This window comes from Ammospiza caudacuta, chromosome 3 (genome assembly GCF_027887145.1).
Source record: "Ammospiza caudacuta isolate bAmmCau1 chromosome 3, bAmmCau1.pri, whole genome shotgun sequence".
In the NCBI taxonomy this organism is placed as follows: domain Eukaryota; kingdom Metazoa; phylum Chordata; class Aves; order Passeriformes; family Passerellidae; genus Ammospiza; species Ammospiza caudacuta.
The window spans coordinates 100,360,238-100,379,465 of NC_080595.1; the positions used below are offsets into that span (position 1 = coordinate 100,360,238).

Here is a 19,228-nt window from a genome sequence, read left to right on the forward strand (position 1 = left end):
TGCCTGAAAGGGAAGCTTTTAGAAAAGTTCCAAACAAAACTGAAATTCTCAATGTTTCTGGAAAGTTTCAGATGGTATTTGGGACATCAGTAATGACAGCTGGAGTTCAACTTCTGCCTCTTGCCAATGGGTTGTCCTTGCCAGAGTCTTCCTTAAAACAGGAAAAAGATAACAAATGTATAGATATATTTTCCTGATTTATATGAGAGTACTATACATAAACAGAAATTGATATAACAAAATTAATCACTTTATATACACATCAAATGTGCAAATCTCTGTTTACTCTACATGGGAAAAGAGCTAACTAGACTTTTCTTGCTTTGCTTACACTTATATGAATAAAAGACAGCTCTATTATGAAGAACAAAACCTGTCCTAATTTGCTTATCTCTTTTGGTGAGGTAATCTACCTGCAGTTCAAGTAATTGAATTTGCAATCTTTCTCTTTTTTTGAAGCAAAATTATTATGGTTCTTCTGTAAAAGAGAAGGATTTTCCCATACTCAGGAATTTGAAACAGTCAGCTTATGCATCTACAAGAATACTCTGCTGAAGGGAAAACCCTGAACCTGTGTATTTCAGAGAATACCACAGCAAATTACACCTCCCCTGCTGACCAGAGCAGACACTGCTGCTCCCCTGATTAAATGGGTTCCAAATTTTGATGCTTCTACCTGCATCTTGCATGTGGGAATTAATCCTCAATGTGACTGTATTAGAGCTGACAGCCCTCTGGGCCCCTCCAGCTGTCACCAAAACAAATTCCTCGCCCTCCTTCCTGCCTGTCCAGAACGCCTCAGGCAGTAGGGCATACATTTTTCTTGTTTGTGCCCATCCATGGTGACACAGATGACAGCAAGGCTGCAATAAAGCTGAAGCATTCTCTGGCAAGAAGAACTCTCTGGCTTCTCTTTCTCATGCAGGTTAATTCAGTTTTCATATTTGACTCTGATGTTGTGGATGTGTACCATGAAGCTAAAAAGCCTACTGGCTTCAAAATAGGTGCTGCTGGTTGCAGTCAGGGCTGCTGACTGGTGTTTCACAAACATTCCCATCCTGGGGAGAACTGTGGGGTGATTTCATGAGCTTTGAAGTAGAAGTGGAGCTAACTAGCACACCACTGTGTGTCAGTTCAGAGAGAGGGCAAATAGACATCTGGGACACAAAAAACAGCTGCTGAGATGAGGCATCCCTTTGAAATGCTAGTAAACTTTGCAATAGTCACTTCTTGAACCAGGAAATCAGCGAATTGTAATAATTTGGTTTCTGATCATTGTGAAATTCCTTTGATGAGTTGCTAAAGGTTTTTCTGAAGAGGCTCTTGAGATAAAAATGCCATTTAAACAGCCTTACTTAAGTGTTCCTGTCTTCAATCTATTTTAGACTCTCCTTTTTCTCTTGTAGACCCCTTAATCTTTTCAATACTTTTCTTCAGGCAGCAGGCCAGAAAATAAGAGTCCACAAAAAAGCTCTTAGTGATTCCATCATTCTTAATTCTTTAAGAAGAAGGATGGGATATTTGACTCCTTTTTTCCACTAAATGGCTGAGACAGTTCACTTTGTTTTCCCATCCTTGTTACATCCAGACAATCAGTACTGCTGTCAAGAAGGAATGGCAGGAAGGTCAGTGGCAGAGGTAGAACCATTAATTTGCTTCTGCACATCCCAGATGTGTGCTATACATCCCAAATGGTGCCAGGCAGGGGGTAATGGGAACCCTTCAGCAGTTTTAGGCCTGAGAGAATGATGGAGGATTAGAGCCTTCACTTCTCTCCTGCTTTGTAATAAGGACTAGCACCAACAGGATCTTCATGCTGGAGTGCAGCAGCCATCTCCCCTCAGGGACAGAAGAATGGGAGTGCACAAGGGTGGGATAGGCTGGTGCTGGGATTTTTTTTCTCTTCTCTCATCTAAGTGTTGCTAATTGCCTCACTTCTTCACAGGCCAGCAGAGGAAGGAGATGGATTTAGGCTGGTCCCCACACTAAGGGCAGGAATTTCAATCTGGTGGTGACAGAGCTTCAGCACAGGTGGAGGAGGACATGTTGACAAGCCCCTCCTGGGCACATGTCTGCCTGTATTCCTAGTGGAGTTTCAGTCTGGGAGGGTGGCAGTGTGCAGCTTCTCAGGAGCTGGGAGAAAGAATCAGTTTCTGGAAAACTGCACAAGCAACCTCCTGGTGCCTGACAGGTCTGTGGCTGCTGGGCCATCCCTTGCGTGTGACACCTCCTTCCTGCCCGGGCCTGGCAGCCTGCTGGGGTACAAACCCACCCAGTGTGCTGTCCTCTGCTGTCAGACAAGGGAGAGGGTGGCAGAGCAGCCAGCACGTTCCTGTGCCTCAGACCTGCAGAGGTTTGGTGGACAGAGCATCACCTGAACGCACACCTGCTCCGTCCTGGAGCAAGCTCTGGGGACTTGGAGCAGAAACTTTCCCTGCCCAGCCTTGGCATTTCCCACAGCAATCTAACTGCAAATAACAATGTGGTATAACACAGTTACTGTGTAACAATAAGATTCAAAAATATTCATCACACATTTTTGAAAATGGATATATTACCATCCTGAAATATTATTCATACAGGGTTTTTTATAATTTTCTTTTAATAAGTGGTTAGCATATTTTGAAAGCTATTTTGTAAGAATGGAGAATTTATTAGTATTCACTTTCAAAAATATAAAAAATATATCTTTCTTGGTCAACAGTGTAATGAATGTTAAACCCCATCATCTGTCTTGGGTGGAAAATCTGGAAATTTAATAAAAGTTATAACTGTATGAATATTTACTCTATAAAAGACTAGAATCAATATCTAAGTCACAGTACAGGTCACAAGTAGTCAAAATACAGTGATTAAAGAGAGATAAATACATCCTGTTGTCTTTGGCCTGTGTGATAAAGTTGAATGTGGACTCAAAGCTGACAAGCATTTCCTGATAGAACAGCTGTTATGGCAGCAACTGTTTAATTATCTGAAATACATACTTTCAATTAGACAGATTGCCTCAAATAATCTTGCTTGCTCAATATTTTCACCTGTTCAGTGGGTTTTCAAGCAATGTGTGAGCTGCAGCCTGTTAAATTCCAAATATTATTTCAGGAGATCCAGCCTTGAAGAATTGAAATGGTTTGAAGATGTGACAGCTGTAGGAGCTGATTTTTTTTGTCTTATTTTTGGTAGTGATTAGATTTGAGCAATCTGGTCCAGTGGAAGGTGACCCTGCCAAGGCAGGGGTGTTGTAACTAGATGATCTTATGGTGCCTTCCAGACCAGGACATTCTGTGATTCTGTAATTGTACCCAAGTCAAGATGCCAAGAGCATGGCAGTAAATGGATGAGAAGACAGGTGGGTAAAAAAATTGTTGAACTCAGAGAGTTTGTGGGTTTGGAGGCACACTGTAAGTGCAAGGGTCTCTTTTGAGGCCTGTCCAATTTGCCAAATGTGCAAGGTAATGCATTCTTATCAGGCTGGCATCAAACCAGGGCAAGGAGCTGGTGTGTCCAGGCTGGGCTGCCACGCAGAGACATAGGAGGGATGGGCCAAAGCACTGTTCAGAAGAGAGGCACACCAGGATCCTGGGCTATTTTTTTTCAATAATAAACCTTTAGTTGATGCCTTTTATCACAAATTATTCAAAATCAGACAGCATATCTTCAGAAAAAAAAAATTGTCTAAGCACTAGCTTTACAAAATTACCCCTCTCCAAAATGTTATCTGCTTATGTCCTTGCTTACTAATACAATGCCACACAGCTGGCCAAGACTGGAAGAAAATGTTCTGAACACAAAATTTCAAAATGGTAAAAACATAAAAAATTACCTGAGAACCCAGAGTTTTGTAGTCAAGTACTTAGGAGCTAATAACCCATACAAAATGTGCTATTGATTTCCATACCTATTGTAAACTCTGGTGTCTTCAGATCCTCGAAGTTTTCAAAGTTCTCCAGTGCTTTGTGATTTTAGGTGTACTGAAAAAGGAAGAAATGGTTGTCTAGCAGAGGTTTTAACCTCCTATTTAGATGCAAAACCTGGATCTTGTCCTGGGATCTCATTCCAAATAACATGAAAAATGCATATTTGGTTTTTCTAACTTTTTTTAAACTGTTTTTTTTCTAACTTTTGGAGACTTTTTGCATTGAGTTCTTAAGAAGTTGTGATGCATACTTTGAAGGCTGTCATCCTCAAAGAGGGTTCTGTATTAAAATAGGGGACCTCTTGCTATGCAGTTATTAATTGCTGTGAAAAGAATGATCTTTACTTCCATTACCAAAATTAATTAATTTCTTTACTGCCATCACAGTTTTAGAGGAACACAGGGTGTTAGGTGACCATTGTAAAGTAAATAAAAAAAATTACTTAAAATCTTCTTTTAATTTAATACGTATCTTTGTAATGAGCTTTTTCAAAAAAATGAAAATTTCAGGTCAAAGTAGTCTCTTCACTTTGAATATAGGTACATGTGGTAATACCTTTTGATTGCCTGGATAATAGTGCCTGTTGTGGTTTAACACCAGCACTGCACAGCTGCTCACTTTCTCCTCCACCAGAAGGATCCAGGAGGGAGCTGGAAGGGTAAAGCTACAAAAATCATGGGTTGAGATAAAGACAATTTAAAAGCCATGCACATGAGTGAAGGAAAACCAGGAATTAATTCACTGCTGCCCATGGGCAGGCAGGTGTTCAGCCATCTCCAGGAGAGCAGAGCCCCATCACAAGTGACAGTGACTTGGGAAAACAAACACCCTCACTCCAACCTTCCTCCTTCTCCCACCCACTGCACTCACTGAGCATGATGTCCCATGGTCTGGAATAGCCCTTAGGTCAGTTTGGGTCACCTGTCCGGGCTGTGTCTCCTCCCAACCTCCCATGCAGCCCCAACTTCCTCACCAGGCTGGTGGTACAAAAAGCAGAGAGGCCTTGGCTCTGTGTGAGCACTGCTCAGCATAACAAAAACATCTTTATAATTAATCAACCCTGTGTTCAGCACAAATCCAAAACACAGCCTCATGCCAGCCACTGTGAAGAAAGTTAACTCTACCCTGGGCAAAATCAGCACAGCCCCCAAAAGATAACCATCATGTTATAACATGGATCTGAGACAGATGATTTGGAACCTTTTTTTTTTTTTAATTATGTATGATGAAATTATGGACAGTTATTTCGGACCAAGAATTAAGCATGTTTTAAAAGTTTATAATATTCTCTTATTTTCTTAGTTGAGAGATAATTAATTTTTTAAAATATATTTTCCATATAAAACCTGAAAGCTGCCATTTGTGTAATACAAAACATTATTCCCTCCTTTCTCATGCAATGATAATTGGAGGGTTTTTTATGGTGTAAGAGATTTTCCTTTCTAGTTCTGTATAATCTCCCTTGAGAACTGGTTGGTTTTAAACTAATTGGTTAGGGAGCCACTGAGAAACCATCCCTATGTTTTTGTGTCAATTACAGTGTGTAATTTTTTTCCTCAGATGGCATGGCCTTGGTCTACCCACTAACTGCTAGTGGCTTTATCTACTCTGAGGGGGGGATTGGCTTTCCTTCTTTGCATAATTATTTGCTGGTCAGAAGACAGTACAAGGAAGCTGTAAAGCTTCCCCATCCCACTCATCTGAGAAAGGTTTGAACCACCACATTTTGAGTTTCAGGAAGGCATCACACAGTATCCCTGTGAAACCTACTTGTCATCTCCTCCAGTCTGGCCTCTGTGTAAACAGAAATAAGAGCATTGGAGGGTTTGAGTCCAAAAAAAAGGTAGCGTGACTATTGTCCAATTTTTAGGAGATTCTCACAGAGTGAAAAATCAAGACTGCAGTGCCAGGCAAGCATTCATATTCTAGCACACCACTTGTGGCTGAAATCTAACATCAGCTCAAAGCATAACACTGTAATTTTCCTGGCTCCATAACTCTGTCATGCCTGCCTGACCCATAATGAATATTCCAGAATTTGCTTCTTTACAGTCTACTGATACTTGGCAGCCTTAATTGTCCTGGGCTGGGGTCCTTTGCCTCTCAGGAGGACAAGAATCTGGATAATCCACATACAGGATTTAGAGGTGTAACAATAAAATTATCGAGAAAGTGAATGTTCAAAAGAGGGGTAGGCAGGGTAGAGTCTGATTAAATAGTGGCACTGTGTGATAGTGGGGGTAGCTCTGACATTCATAGGAAGTTGGGAAATCCAACATGGCACCCATAATCCCAGGCCTTCCTTAATTAATTGCTGGAAGCAGGATATCCTGGAGTTCTCAATACTTGGTAAAGTCAGGAAGAGCACCAGTAAAACTCTTGCACTGGACTTCCGGAGGGCAGACTTTGGTTTGTTCAGGAGACTTTTTCAGAGTGTCCCTTGGGAAGCAGCCCTTAAAAACAAAGGAGTTCAGGAAGGGTGGGCATACCTCAAAACAGAGATCTTGAGGGCACAGGAACAGACCATCCCTGTGTGCCGAAAGATCAGTCAATGGGGTAAACGTCCAGCCTGGCTGGGAAAGGAGGTCTTGGAGGAACTTAGGACTAAAAAGAGGATGTATCAGCGTTGGAAGAAGGGTCAGGTCTCTAAGGAAGTATTCAAGAGGGCTGCTAGAGCATGCAGAAAAAAAATTAGGGAGGCCAAAGCTCAATTTGAACTCAGAATGGCGACTACTGTCAAGGATAATAAAAAATGTTTTTATAAATATATTAATGGTAGGAAGAAAGGTAAGACCAGCCTTTGTTCTTTATTGGACAAAGGTGGGAAGTTAGTATTTGCCGATGAGGAGAAGGCAGAAGCGTTTAATGCCTATTTTGCCTCAGTTTTTAATGGGAAGATGACTTGCCCTCAAGACACCCACCCGTCTGGGCTGGTTGATGCTGTCAGGGAGCAGAATGGTCCCCACATTATCCAAGAGAATGCTGTCATTAAATTACTAAAATGCTTGGATACTCATAAATCTATGGGACCAGACGGGATCCACCCCAGGGTAATGAGAGAGCTGGCAAACGAGCTTGCAAAGCCACTCTCCATCATTTACCAACAGTCCTGGCTCACTGGTGAGGTTCCGGATGACTGGAAGCTGGCCAATGTGATACCCATTCACAGAAACGGTGCAACGGAAGATCCTGGCAATTATAGACCAGTCAGCCTGACCTCTATACCTGGCAAAATAATGGAACAGTTTATATTATGCGCCATCATGCAAAATTTGCAGGATGGCCAGGGTATCAGACCCAGCCAGCATGGATTTAGGAGGGGCAGGTCATGTTTGACCAACCTGATCACCTTTTATGACCAAGTAACCCGGCTAGTGGATGCAGGGAAGGCTGTAGATGTTGTTTACTTGGATTTCAGCAAGGCCTTTGACGCTGTCTCCCACAGCATTCTCCTAGACAAACTGGCAGGCCGTGGTCTGGACAGGAATACCCTTTGCTGGGTTCAGAACTGGCTGCATGGCCGGGCCCAGAGAGTGGTGGTGAATGGTGCTGCATCCAGCTGGCGACCAGTCACCAGTGGTGTCCCTCAGGGGTCTGTGCTGGGGCCAGTTCTGTTTAATATTTTTATTGATGACATGGATGAGGGCTTAGAGTCTTTTATTAGTAAATTTGCTGATGACACTAAGCTGGGAACGTGTGTAGATCTGCTAGAGGGACGTAGGGCTCTGCAGAGAGATTTGGAACAGTTGGATGCATGGGCAGAATCTAATGGGATGAAGTTCAATAAGTCCAAGTGCCGAGTCCTGCACTTCGGCCACAATAACCCCCTGCACCGATATAAGCTGGGGACGGTGTGGCTGGACAGTGCTCAGGTGGAAAGGGACCTGAGGGTGCTGGTTGACAGTTGGCTGAACATGAGCCAGCAGTGTGCCCAGGTGGCCAAGAAGGCCAATGGCATCCTGGCCAGTATCAGGAATGGTGTGGCCAGCAGGAACAGAGAGGTCATTCTTCCCCTGTACTCGGCACTGGTGAGGCCTCACCTTGAGTATTGTATCCAGTTCTGGGCCCCTCACTTTAGGAGGGACGTTGAGATGCTTGAGCGTGTCCAAAGGAGAGCAACGAGGCTGGTGAGGGGCTTGGAACACAAGCCATATGAAGAACGACTGAGGGAGCTGGGGTTGTTCAGCGTGGAGAAAAGGAGACTCAGGGGTGACCTTATCACTCTCTTCAACTTCCTGAAGGGTGGCTGTGGTGAGCTGGGGGTCTGTCTCTTTCTCCGGGCAACAACGGATAGAACAAGAGGACACAGTCTCAAGCCGCGTCAAGGGAGATGCAAGTTAGAATTAAGAAGGAAGTGTTTTACAGAAAGAGTGATCAGATACTGGAATCATCTACCCAGTGAGGTGGTGGAGTGATCATCCCTCGAAGAGTTCAAGAAAAGACTGGATGTGGCACTTGCTGCCATGATCTAGTTAAATTGTTAGAACATGGGTTGGACTTGATGATCTTATAGGTCTCTTCCAGCCTTGAATTTCTGTGATTCTGTGATTCTGTGATCTGAGAAACTCCTCCCCTGGAGTGGGATTCCCCTGTAAGAACTAGTATCATTCTAGATGTGGGGTGAAGTTTTCGTGTCAGTGTGCAGTCCCCATGTAAATGTTTCACAAAATGTGACTCATCTCATACTAACTGCATCCTTCTGGTAAAGCTGAACTGCCTTTCAGACTCCATTGGCTGTATTGACCTGTTCTTCAGTGATTATAATGGGAGTTTAGACTTTAGCTCACGAGTTGATGTCTAAATCCTACTAAATCTGATGCTTAATTTAGAAGAATTTTATTGCCCTCATGAGGATTTTAAATTCTTTGTGCAATCAATCTGTACTTAGAGAACTGGCTGGGTCTAGCTGGGCTTCAGAAGTGCTTCTCTTTTTCTGTAGGTTGCAAAAATAACCTGGATAGCTACAATAGGCAGAGTTAGATTGCCCTGCAGAGTTCTGTGCCTGAAATATTGATAGGACGATGTTTTGGTTAGAATTCTAAATTAGATAGAAAGGAGTCTACCTATCTGTCTTTACAAACCATATATAACTCTTGCTTGATTTAGGAACCTAATTGCTGAAAACAGCTCTGAAAATATTTTTCTAATATATAGCTCTTGAAAAGAGCATGAAAGAAAGTGGTTGAGTCCAAGGAGACACCAAATAAGAAGCTGAACATCTACATACATACATACTAATCAAATCCAGTTTGTTTCTTTGTTTGTTTTTAATACTGTGAGGTCCTTCAGGCATCACGTTTTGTAATTTCCTGAATCGATAATTTAGGGACATAATTCAATCAATCATTCAACTGATAATAGGAATAAACACTATTTTTTTGCTGTTCTTAAAACTGGATTCTGAGAACCAGATTTTTAAAGTATTTCAATTCTTAAGGATTTGCTGCACAAAAGGACTTGGATTTTTTGATGGTCAGCATTGCATCATGTAAGGTTTAGGTGCCTGTTCTCTATCTTTGCCTCCATGTGTTGGACAAGGCACATTATCTGGTTATACAGTGCATACAAAGTAAACATCTCCATCTGGGCTTCCCAATAGCTGCCCAAGGTAATCACCAAGAAAACAAGCACTGAGACCAGAGCTGTTTCTTCAATCCCACCTCTGTTGAGGACCTTAAGTCACAGGGATAAGCAGACACGAGCAGCAGATCCCAAGACTTTCCCTGTCTTAGATGCCCATTCTTCTGCCCATTTTCAGGAAGAGTCAGGAAGTGATGGGCATCACTCTGAACACACAGCTAGAGCAAGGAGGTTCACCAAAATTGAAATAAAAGCTGAGAATTCAGCACACTTCCAGGGTGTGGGAAACAGCTATTACTCCATCTGAAGGGATTCACACAGTGCTTGCTCACTTCTGGACATTTACCAAGTCAGTGGGCTCTAGAAATCTCTGTGAGTCTTGGTGCAACAGTGCAACTTAGGAAAGTCAGCCTTCATGTCACCAGGGAGAAGGAGCAGCAGAAAAAATATTTCTGTGTACTCATCAAGAGAATTACTTAAAAGAAGCTGCTGATACCCATTTCTTCCTCAAAGAGATGATGCATTTTCCATTAAAGGGTTAGATAGAAAAGTGAAAGTTTAAGTATTTCTGAGTTTTTGTATTCTCCTACTGAATAAAAAGGAATTTTAGAAGCTTCCTTGTTGAGTTTTTCCTTTTTCTACATGAAACAAACAGAATACTCTAATGAGTTTTACTGAGAGAATACTCTAATGGATTTACTGAACTCATTTAGGAACTTTAGCAGACTTGAAAAAGCCGTAAAGGACACAGGGATTGTTGAAATCAGAGAAGGATTTGTACATGGGAACTAACTGAGCAGGGGTTTGTAATCCTGAAAAAAAGAGGCTACTGTTGGACCAACAGTAGTAACTTATATAGTTGAGGGAGGAAGTTGAATTGGTTAGTTATTAACTGTTCTTCATAAGAAGTAATGAGGTATAAAATGACACCAGTGAAGAACAAACAAGAGGATCAGTACTGTAGCATAGTTAATTGGAGTAACTCAGTGCCACAGGATGGTCCAATGCAGCTTAAGAGGCAATTTTGTCAAAACCAGATAAATGGCTCTTACTTTATCCTACAATTGTAATTAATGGACAAAACACTTCAGTGGGAGTGCTAGGGTTGGTAGCCATGCCTATCTTATCTGTAATTGAATTTCTCTTAGTGAGGCCATTTGTGCTTTCCTTGCAAAGAAAGATGTTTCTAAAAGAGTAAGCAGAAAAGATTACAGCATTGCACTGTTTGAGAGCTGGCTAGAGATGAACCACAGCTCCCCAAGCACATCTTCAGCTGGGTACCTCTCAGCTGGATTCCTCCCTCAGCACATGAGAAGGGGTTGGGTTGCACAAGTGAGCCCTATGGTGCTTTTCTGAGAGAGGGAAATAAAGTTTGCTCCTAAAAATTGCTTCTGGTGCCTTATCCAGAGATGCAGCACAGCCTCGAGCTAACACCCGAGGAACTGAGACTGCTATCAGAGCATGTCTCCATCTGCTCATTGCCAACAGAGATTCCCATATCCCCCCACAGAGCCCAATGGAAGGCATTCTCCTGATTCTGTGATGGATCCTTCCAGGGGGGAAGGATGCTTCCCCTTCCAAGGGGGAAGGAGGACTTTGTTAAACCTGGTCTGGCAACTATGGGAAACAGAGACAAGCCAAAGCATCAGAGAGCATTTCTCCTCATGCAGCTTGGGGCTTGGATGTGTTTTTGCTTCATTGTTTTTGTTTGTTTTTAAAAGAGATCATCCCAGTTTAATCCTGTGTAAAACAATATTGGATGATTTATGTCTCATTGTCATGGAAATGAATGACAATCTCAAAGGAGGAGTGTCAGGACAACATTTCCAGGAGCACTGATACACTGCTGGAGAAGAACTCAGACTCAGTAGTTAATTAAATGGAAAAGACCTCTAGCCCTTTTTGTCTTTTGTCCCAAATCTTCATCATGAACAGTCATTAGCATTAGATATATGCCAACATTAAACCACTGGTACTCCAAAGATGCATCAGAACGGCAGCACTGCTATCCCACCTCTCATCCCTTGTAGCATCACTTACACTTTCCTCTCTTCTTATCTTCAAAAGGTATTCTAGAGTGTGAGCTGAAGTTTAATAGTGACTAATTCGTAGTTTACCTCCAAGTTTCTGGGGTAAATAGCATCACTTTGGCAAAAGCCTATGTAGCAAATAATTTTGGTAGAAACACAAAACTCCTTTACACTGCCTTGGATCTGAAATCCTTGACATCTTGAACTCTTGTCTGAGTGATCTTTGGCAGCTTGGCTAGATTTCCTGTATGCATGGCTTCCCTACACTGAAAAGTCCAGACCATATTTTCTTTAGCATTAACTTGCCAGGGAAAAAAAAAAAAAATCTTTCCCTGAATATGCATGTAAGAAGGAGACAGAGAAACTGCATAGGGTTCTATACAACTGTTAATGTGTATTTAAACTGCTGAGAAAATGAAGCCTTTAATAAAAAAGATTTTTGTCTCTTGTATATACATCTAAGGAATATGTATTTTGTGTTGCTTCTGGGTAAACTCTGGGCTGAGCTCAGCTGCCTCGGTCTCCTCCAGTGCTAGTGACAGAAACATGGGCTGAGCCCTCAAACAGCTGAACCACCCTCAAACACCTGAACCTTTCTGCAGCTGTGGCTGGGCCCCAGCTGAGGCAGCCAGGCCATGCAGAGTGGCACGAGCGGGCAGGCAGATGCAGGGCCCCTGTCATGTCTGTGTCTAGCATGATTTAGGGAGTCCTGACTTAATTCTTATTTGCATATAATAAAATGCCAAACATCTGCTCAGTGCTTTATCTGCATTAAAGCCAGTGCATAAAAGTTTGTACTCTCCTGCTGGGCTCAGTCTGACATGAATCATTTCAGAGACATTGAGCAGAAACTGCAAGTATGAGTGGCATCTTGCTTATGGGAAACAAACTCTGTTTTAAGAGGAAGCAGCCAAATCAGTAGGTAAATATACTGGGTTTCAGCATAATTTTATTTTCTAAATATGAAATACGTAAGAAAATAAAAATGCCTAGCATTTTCTGCTCAGAGCAGCACCAACTCTAAATAAAGAGGCACTGAATGTTGCTGCTCACTGAAAGCACACTGCATGTTGCTGCTCACTGAAAGTCACATCTGTGACTGCCATGTGATACACAAACACCCAGGCTAATGCTAAACCTGAATCCACTGGGTTATTAATAACAGCACAACTGGGTCAGCAGTGTATTGAGTGTAAACTGATTTATCACGTTTCCTGGGTAAGTTTGCAGCCTACCCTAAGCTTTCTACAGTTGCAACTAAACTATCATTAGATGATATAAAGCTTATACAAATAATTTATGCATTACAGTTATTGAAATACTAAGGTGTTCAAGATTTGTATTATGTTTAGATCAGTCAGGGAGGATGCTAAGGCTTATATCTGGATTCAGGGGTCTAAGCTTCCTCATTTGGGCTCAAAAATCATAAATTTGTAAAACATGCTCTGAGACTTCTTACCATATGGAATGAAATCCTTTAAAAATGTGCAGTTTCTGTTGTATGTAGTGAGAGGTTTTTGGTGCTGATCTGAAAAGTTAGGAGGCTGCATAGCCAGCATTGCCATCTGCCTCCTTCTGCATCAGCCTCTTGAAAAACAGCCAGTTCTATTTGACTGATGTATCACAGTGTAGAATGACAGAACCATAGCAACATAAAGGTTGGAAAAGACCTCCAAGATCAAGTCCAACCTTGACTGAACACCACTTTGTCAACTAAACCACAGCCCAAAGTGACACGTCTAGCTGTTCCTTGAACACTCCAGAGATGGAGACTCCACCACATCCATGGGCAGCTCAGTCCAACGCTTAACCACCCTTTCTGTGAAGAAATTCTTCTTGATGTTCAACCCAAACCTCCCCTGATGCAAAGGAGGCCACTTCCTCATCCTGTCACTGGTTGCCTGGGAGAAGAGACCGACCCCATCTGCCTACAGCCTCCTTTCAGGGAGTTGTAGAGAGGGATAAGATTTCCCTAGAGCCTCATTTTCTCCAGACTAAACAACCTCAGCTCCCTCAGCTGCACCTCATGGGACTCACTCTCTAGACCCTTCTCTGGACATATTCCAGCACCTCAACATCCTTCCCAAATTGAGGGGCAGAGAACTGGACACAGTACTCCAGGTCTGGCCTCACCAGTGCTGACTACAGGGGGACAATCACAGCCCTGGTGCTGCTGGCCACACTTGCTGACACAGGCCAGGATGCCATTGGCATTCTTGGCCATTGGGCACACCCTCGTGTGTGGCTCGTGTCCAGCTGATGCCACCAGCACCCTCAAGTCCCTCAAGTTCTGCTGGGCAGTTTTCCAACCACTCTGCCCCCAGCCTGTAGCACAGCATGACCCAAGGGCAGGACTTGGCACTTGGCCTTGTTGAACCTCACAGCGTTGGCCTCTGCCCATGGATCCAGCCTGTCCAGATCCCTCTGCAGAGCCCTCCTGCCCTCCATCAGATCAACACTCCTGCCCAATTTAGTGTTGTCTGCAAACTTACTCAGGGTGATAGTACTACATCACCTAACCTCCAGGCACCTAAGCCAGTTACTGGACCTGGCACCAGGCTGGTGGCTAGTTATTTCTTACTTGTTTAAAGATTTAGACCCTCAGGCATTAGATCAGAAAAGTCTTCATTCAGCATGACGTGCTCACTCAAAGCAGACCAAGTCAGGCTCCCTTTTGTGGCTTAAAAATACCTTATGGCCTGAAGAAAAAATTGCCAAACTGAAACAGTTTCTGAAGATTGGTCCTAAGGTTGATCCTAAGTACTTTTCTCTTAACAGATGGATGCTGATCTTCCTCTTCCAACTCTCTGGGTTAAGTTCTCACTGACACGCCTCTATTCTTATCTTTTCTTTTCCTAAGCAGATTGGTGGTCATGTTTTCTTCCTCTCTAAGATCTCTCCAGCTAGTAGGCTGCAGCATATTCACTTTCATAGAGCAGGAACAAAATAGTTTTTAAAACTTTTTTCTAGAACTCTTACATCTGAAGATTTGAGATATCCTTCCATCTCTGTACCCCACAGCTATGTTGTAGGTGAGATTTTTGAAGATCTGGTTTTGATTCTATGCATGGAAAAGGAGATTTAATCCTCCTATTCCTAATAATTTAACTGTATTTTCAATACAAAGAATAATCATATTCTGCTTGTGATTTATGATGAAACTGACTAATTTTTTGGGGTTTGGTTCATTGGTTTGTTTTTTTTTTTTTTAATCTAAAATACTTAGGAACTTTTTTATATTGAGATAATTTTTTGTTATACAGCAAGAAGAGCATGCACAAGATTATAAGTCAGTGGTTTTTTTGGGTGCTGTGCATTGAAACTTAACTTATTTTCAATTATTTGTCTTTCTACAACTAGACAAAAATTCTAATAAAGCAGAAAAATTGTAATAGTATTCAGACAAGTCCAATTTATATGGTACATTGTTGGAAAAAACCCCCTAAGAAAATGCAGAATGGCTACAAGCCTACTAATATGATTTAGAAACGTTTTGCAGAAGCTACATACAACATGCTATTAAAACTGCAAATACATATTCAATACTTGTGTTTTATAGAAAATTGTATAAATATTCAAATTTAAGAGAAACAATATGGAATAAAGTGCACTAGGAAACTGATATGTAGACAAAGGTTTATTTACACCATACAACATTTTAAATATTTTATACACAGCTGCAGCAGAGAAAGCTATTCTGAGCTTTCCAGAGAAAACTGCAATAATAAAGATGTGAAATATATTATTCATATAAAAGTGAGATTATTACTTTATTGCATTTAAAGCAATGAAGAATGTAGCTCAACAGACATTCATTTAATGACAAAAACTTTGCTTTTATATTATAAAGTAAAAAGTGTAGTAATGGCCAAACAGACTGTTATAAACTTTAAAAACTGCATAAATATATACATTGTGCTTCATGGTGAAGTTTTTTGAAAACTAAACCAGATGAAGCTGTTACAACATGAATCGTTGCTTGAGGTTTATCTATAAAGATTACCTTACAAATCCATTCCACGGGTACTTACAACACACGATGGTAAGAATTGTACACCTGGTTCTCCACTAGCCGCACTAGTGGGAATAAACTGTACGAAAGAAATCACTGACATTTGGCACAGGAAGAGCCTGACATAAAGGAGTTGCAATGTTCAGACAGGAGTGTCAGGATTGTCAGGATTCCCAAAGTCTTTTTACTGTCAGTGCAATGAATTATTTTTACTTTGTTTCTGTTTTGTTCAGTTCACTTTTGTTAAACTTCTGTTTGAAAGTCACCTTCTTGCACGTCTAAAGGCAAGTTCAGACACTTCTCCCATTCTGCTGGTCTGAGTTCTAAAGCATCTTTTGCCTCTGTGTCTAATACATTTATCGTTGTATAGTGTTGGTAGTCACCTGTGGTTTTGAAACTGTCCCATGGAGCCTTGCTGGGTCCTGAGTTCTCCTGAAGACCAAAGAAAGAAGAATTAAAATCAAGGATGAAATAATGCAGTTTCCATTTATAAGGCTGATTGCTGACGTGCTCTCATGAGACACAGAAGCTGGAGAGGGGAAATGGCTTTGCAGGGAGCCAGGCTGGCGGGTGCTCGGCACCGCTGCGACTTTCTCTGTGAACAATCAGCACTTTGGCAGGCTCCTCACCTGAGCTGCCAGCTAAGCCCTTTCTTTCACAAGAACCAATGTGAGAGGAATGGGCTGAGAGATCCAGTACCAATAGACATCTTTCTAAGAGTGGGAGAAAAGAGGGAGAAGAGAAAGGAAGGTAACAGAGAAGAGTTTGTGGCTTGAAATATGGAGTGGATTGAAACAGAGACTGCCAGCTGGATTTTAAATTGTGGCAGGTGCATGGCAAAATGACAGAAACCTTGAAAATGCTGTGAGAGCCACCTTGCCTTGCAGGTGGATGAGCTCATGTATATTGGGATTAACAGACTGAAAGGTGGTTATTTTCTACTGAATGATTTTTAATTTTTTTTTTTAATGCTACCTTTTATAAGGTAAAAGACTTGATGGACCAATTTAATTAGAGATTTCTGCAGTAATGTGATGGGTGGGATTTAGTTGCTAAAATCCAGTATTTTTGCACCATCTAAGATGCCTTTGAACTTTCTGCTTGATCTCCAACTATCTTTCACGAGAGTTGCAGGTCTCCTTTGAGCCCTGTATCATTGCTGCCTGTACTGTGATGTAAACCAAGACCTCTGTCTAAAATAGCCTGAGATGCCTATATTTAGGTACCTGGATCACTCTCTGACTGTCTCACAAACAGACCATTCCTCTAGGCAGCTTTTATTAGCAGACTTTTCAAAAGCACAGCACCAATATGAAACAGAGTAAACACAACTCTTCCACTGAGATTCCCTTTGAGATTTTGAATTAATTCAAGCTTTATGTGAATAGCAAATCTCAAGTAGGGAGACAAATGAAAACATTTCATGTCAGCTGATCTCAAAAGGAGGAGTGAGTGAGAACTTGATACAAAATAACACATATCACAGATAAAGGTTCATCAAAGAATCAGGGCTAAATTTCTGCTGGATTAAGATGATGTAAAAGATGTAAATCCATTGGCCTCACATCTGCTTAATACCTCTTCTTCATGTCTGAAAGCAGCTCTTCTGAAAAAGTTATAGAATACAATGATTCTAGCTCAGTTCCATTTAATATGCAAGTTTCACATTATAAAATTATATAAAAATTATTACTAATCAAAATATTACTGATAAAAATATGTCAGACTAAATGAGCTGTTTTAATTAGGTAGAATCAACCACTTCCTTGCTCTCATTATCAGTTGTAGTCAGAGTGTTATGCATGTGTGTATGAGTGTGTGTGTATAAATTTGAATTATGATGATAGCAGCCTCCACTCAGGATGATTTAATTTTTGCTTTTCCCATGGTAAATATTTATAAATCTGCTTTGGAAAAGACATGGCATTACAGAAATCTTGTGTGCTTTCTGGACAATTGCATGTACAGGTAAACCCATCTGGACTTGTTTGTAGTATCTAATTTATTATCCCCTTGCCTAGCTACATGAAAAGCCTTATTGGTCAAATTATATCAGTGAGCTGCTTTCTCTGTATAAAGGCCCTGAGACACAGCAGGCACATACAGATTTGAAATGCATTCCCTGCAGCTCAATTACTTGTCATCTATAATGACGTTAGTGAGTTAGTTGTGGTCTAATTGTAGAATGCAACGAGTCTTGTCATAGGCTGGATTACTGAAAATTGCTCTGGTCCTCATTTCTGAGGTACCTAAAGGTGAGGTCTTCTTGGGAAATGCACTGGACTCAAAAGGCTCTTGTTTCACTGTTGTTTAGGATCCACCATATTTTAAATATAATAGAAGGACACTTACCATACTGCCTGATTTTGGTACATCCCGAAATCTGTCCAGAGTCTGAAATTTCTGATTTAACTCTTGAAACAATTCCATATGCCTCTTTCTTGTATGCATGACCTTCTGCAAAATGGAATATACTTGCTTATATATATAATTGAATCTGGTTGTTTTGTTTTGCGTTTCTTTGCATTGTTTTTTTTTTTTTAAGAGAAGCATTACTTTTTCCAACATAATAAAGTAAATTGAATTTGGCAGGGTCATCTTTTCCCTATAGATTTGACCAATGGAAGTGAATTGCCCTGGCCATTCTCTCTGCTGTGTTTAATGCTCCTCCTGTGTACAAGAGACTGTTTTAACCCTATGTTTATTAAGTTGTTGAAATTTGAGGCCATTAATGTCAGGTTGGAAGTTTCTTGAAAGTAATGGCAATTTCTCAGAAGAATGTTTTTCTCAAATATCAAGAATATTTTCTAGAACTTCTATTTTCAGCATAGATACTTAAATTTTAATTTCTATAGGAAAGCAACAGCATTTTTAAATGGCCCCTGTTGGAATAATTTTTATGAGAATGCTGAACTCAAATCTTGGCTCAAAATGGAAACCCCCCAAATGTTATGTCTTTTTAATTAGACATCTTCTTGTCATTCAAATCATCATAAAATGCAGTTGAAATCGCATTCATATTAAGAAAAGTAGGCACATTTTTTCAATTTTACTTGCTTTCTTATTTCGTGGACAAAATAAATTATTGCATTCGAATACTGGCATTCCTGTGGAAGAGGGGTGACCCCAAAGAGCCCCCACAATGCACACCTCAGTGCACAGGCCTCAGCCATGTTCCTGCCTGGGCAGCTACTTGGAGAGTGAAGCCTGTTTTCAAGGCTAGATTGTGAGCTATGCTCATCAGAGCTGTTTTCAAAGGGAATTCATGCTCAGTAATGGATTCAGAGCAGCCTCTGGAGCCAAGCTGAAGGCTGCTTGCTGTTTGACCAGTCTCATGGTTCAGTGGTCTGGGGATGGGAGGCTCTGAGGATGCTTCACCTCAGCCCAACAGTGGATGGGCTTGGCTTTGCTTTTCTTAAGCTCTGTAACTGCTTGGACTTGAATTACAGCCAGGGCGGCAGCCAGGAGTGCTGGCAGACAAGGTGCAGGACACAGGCCTTTGTGCAAGTCCTGACTTTGTGTCAAGCCTGATTTTCCCTGGAGTTGTGAGTGAAACCCTGAAAACTTATGTATGTGGTGCTTGAGTGTGACCTTTTCCACCAAGTAACACCCCTGCCAAGCCTAGGTTAGTACCTTTTAAAATGGAGTGGCAACAGCTGACTCTCAATATTCCTTTATCAATGCCAACTTTG

At 41.4% G+C, this 19,228-nt stretch overlaps 1 protein-coding gene across 7 annotated transcripts in view; it reads right to left on the bottom strand.

Annotated features, from left to right (window-relative positions):
* Positions 1–15,174: 15,174 nt before the first annotated feature.
* The window catches only part of ADGRB3 (adhesion G protein-coupled receptor B3), a 444,081-nt gene continuing 440,027 nt past the window's right edge, over positions 15,175–19,228 (bottom strand). For all 7 annotated transcript variants that reach the window (XM_058801298.1, XM_058801295.1, XM_058801300.1 and 4 more), the window contains 2 exons: positions 17,889–17,993; positions 15,175–15,968 (listed from right to left, as the gene is read on the bottom strand). In XM_058801298.1, coding sequence (XP_058657281.1) covers positions 15,780–15,968; positions 17,889–17,993 — 294 coding nt within the window. In that variant the 3' untranslated portion in view covers positions 15,175–15,779. The remainder of the gene's footprint in view (positions 15,969–17,888; positions 17,994–19,228) is intronic.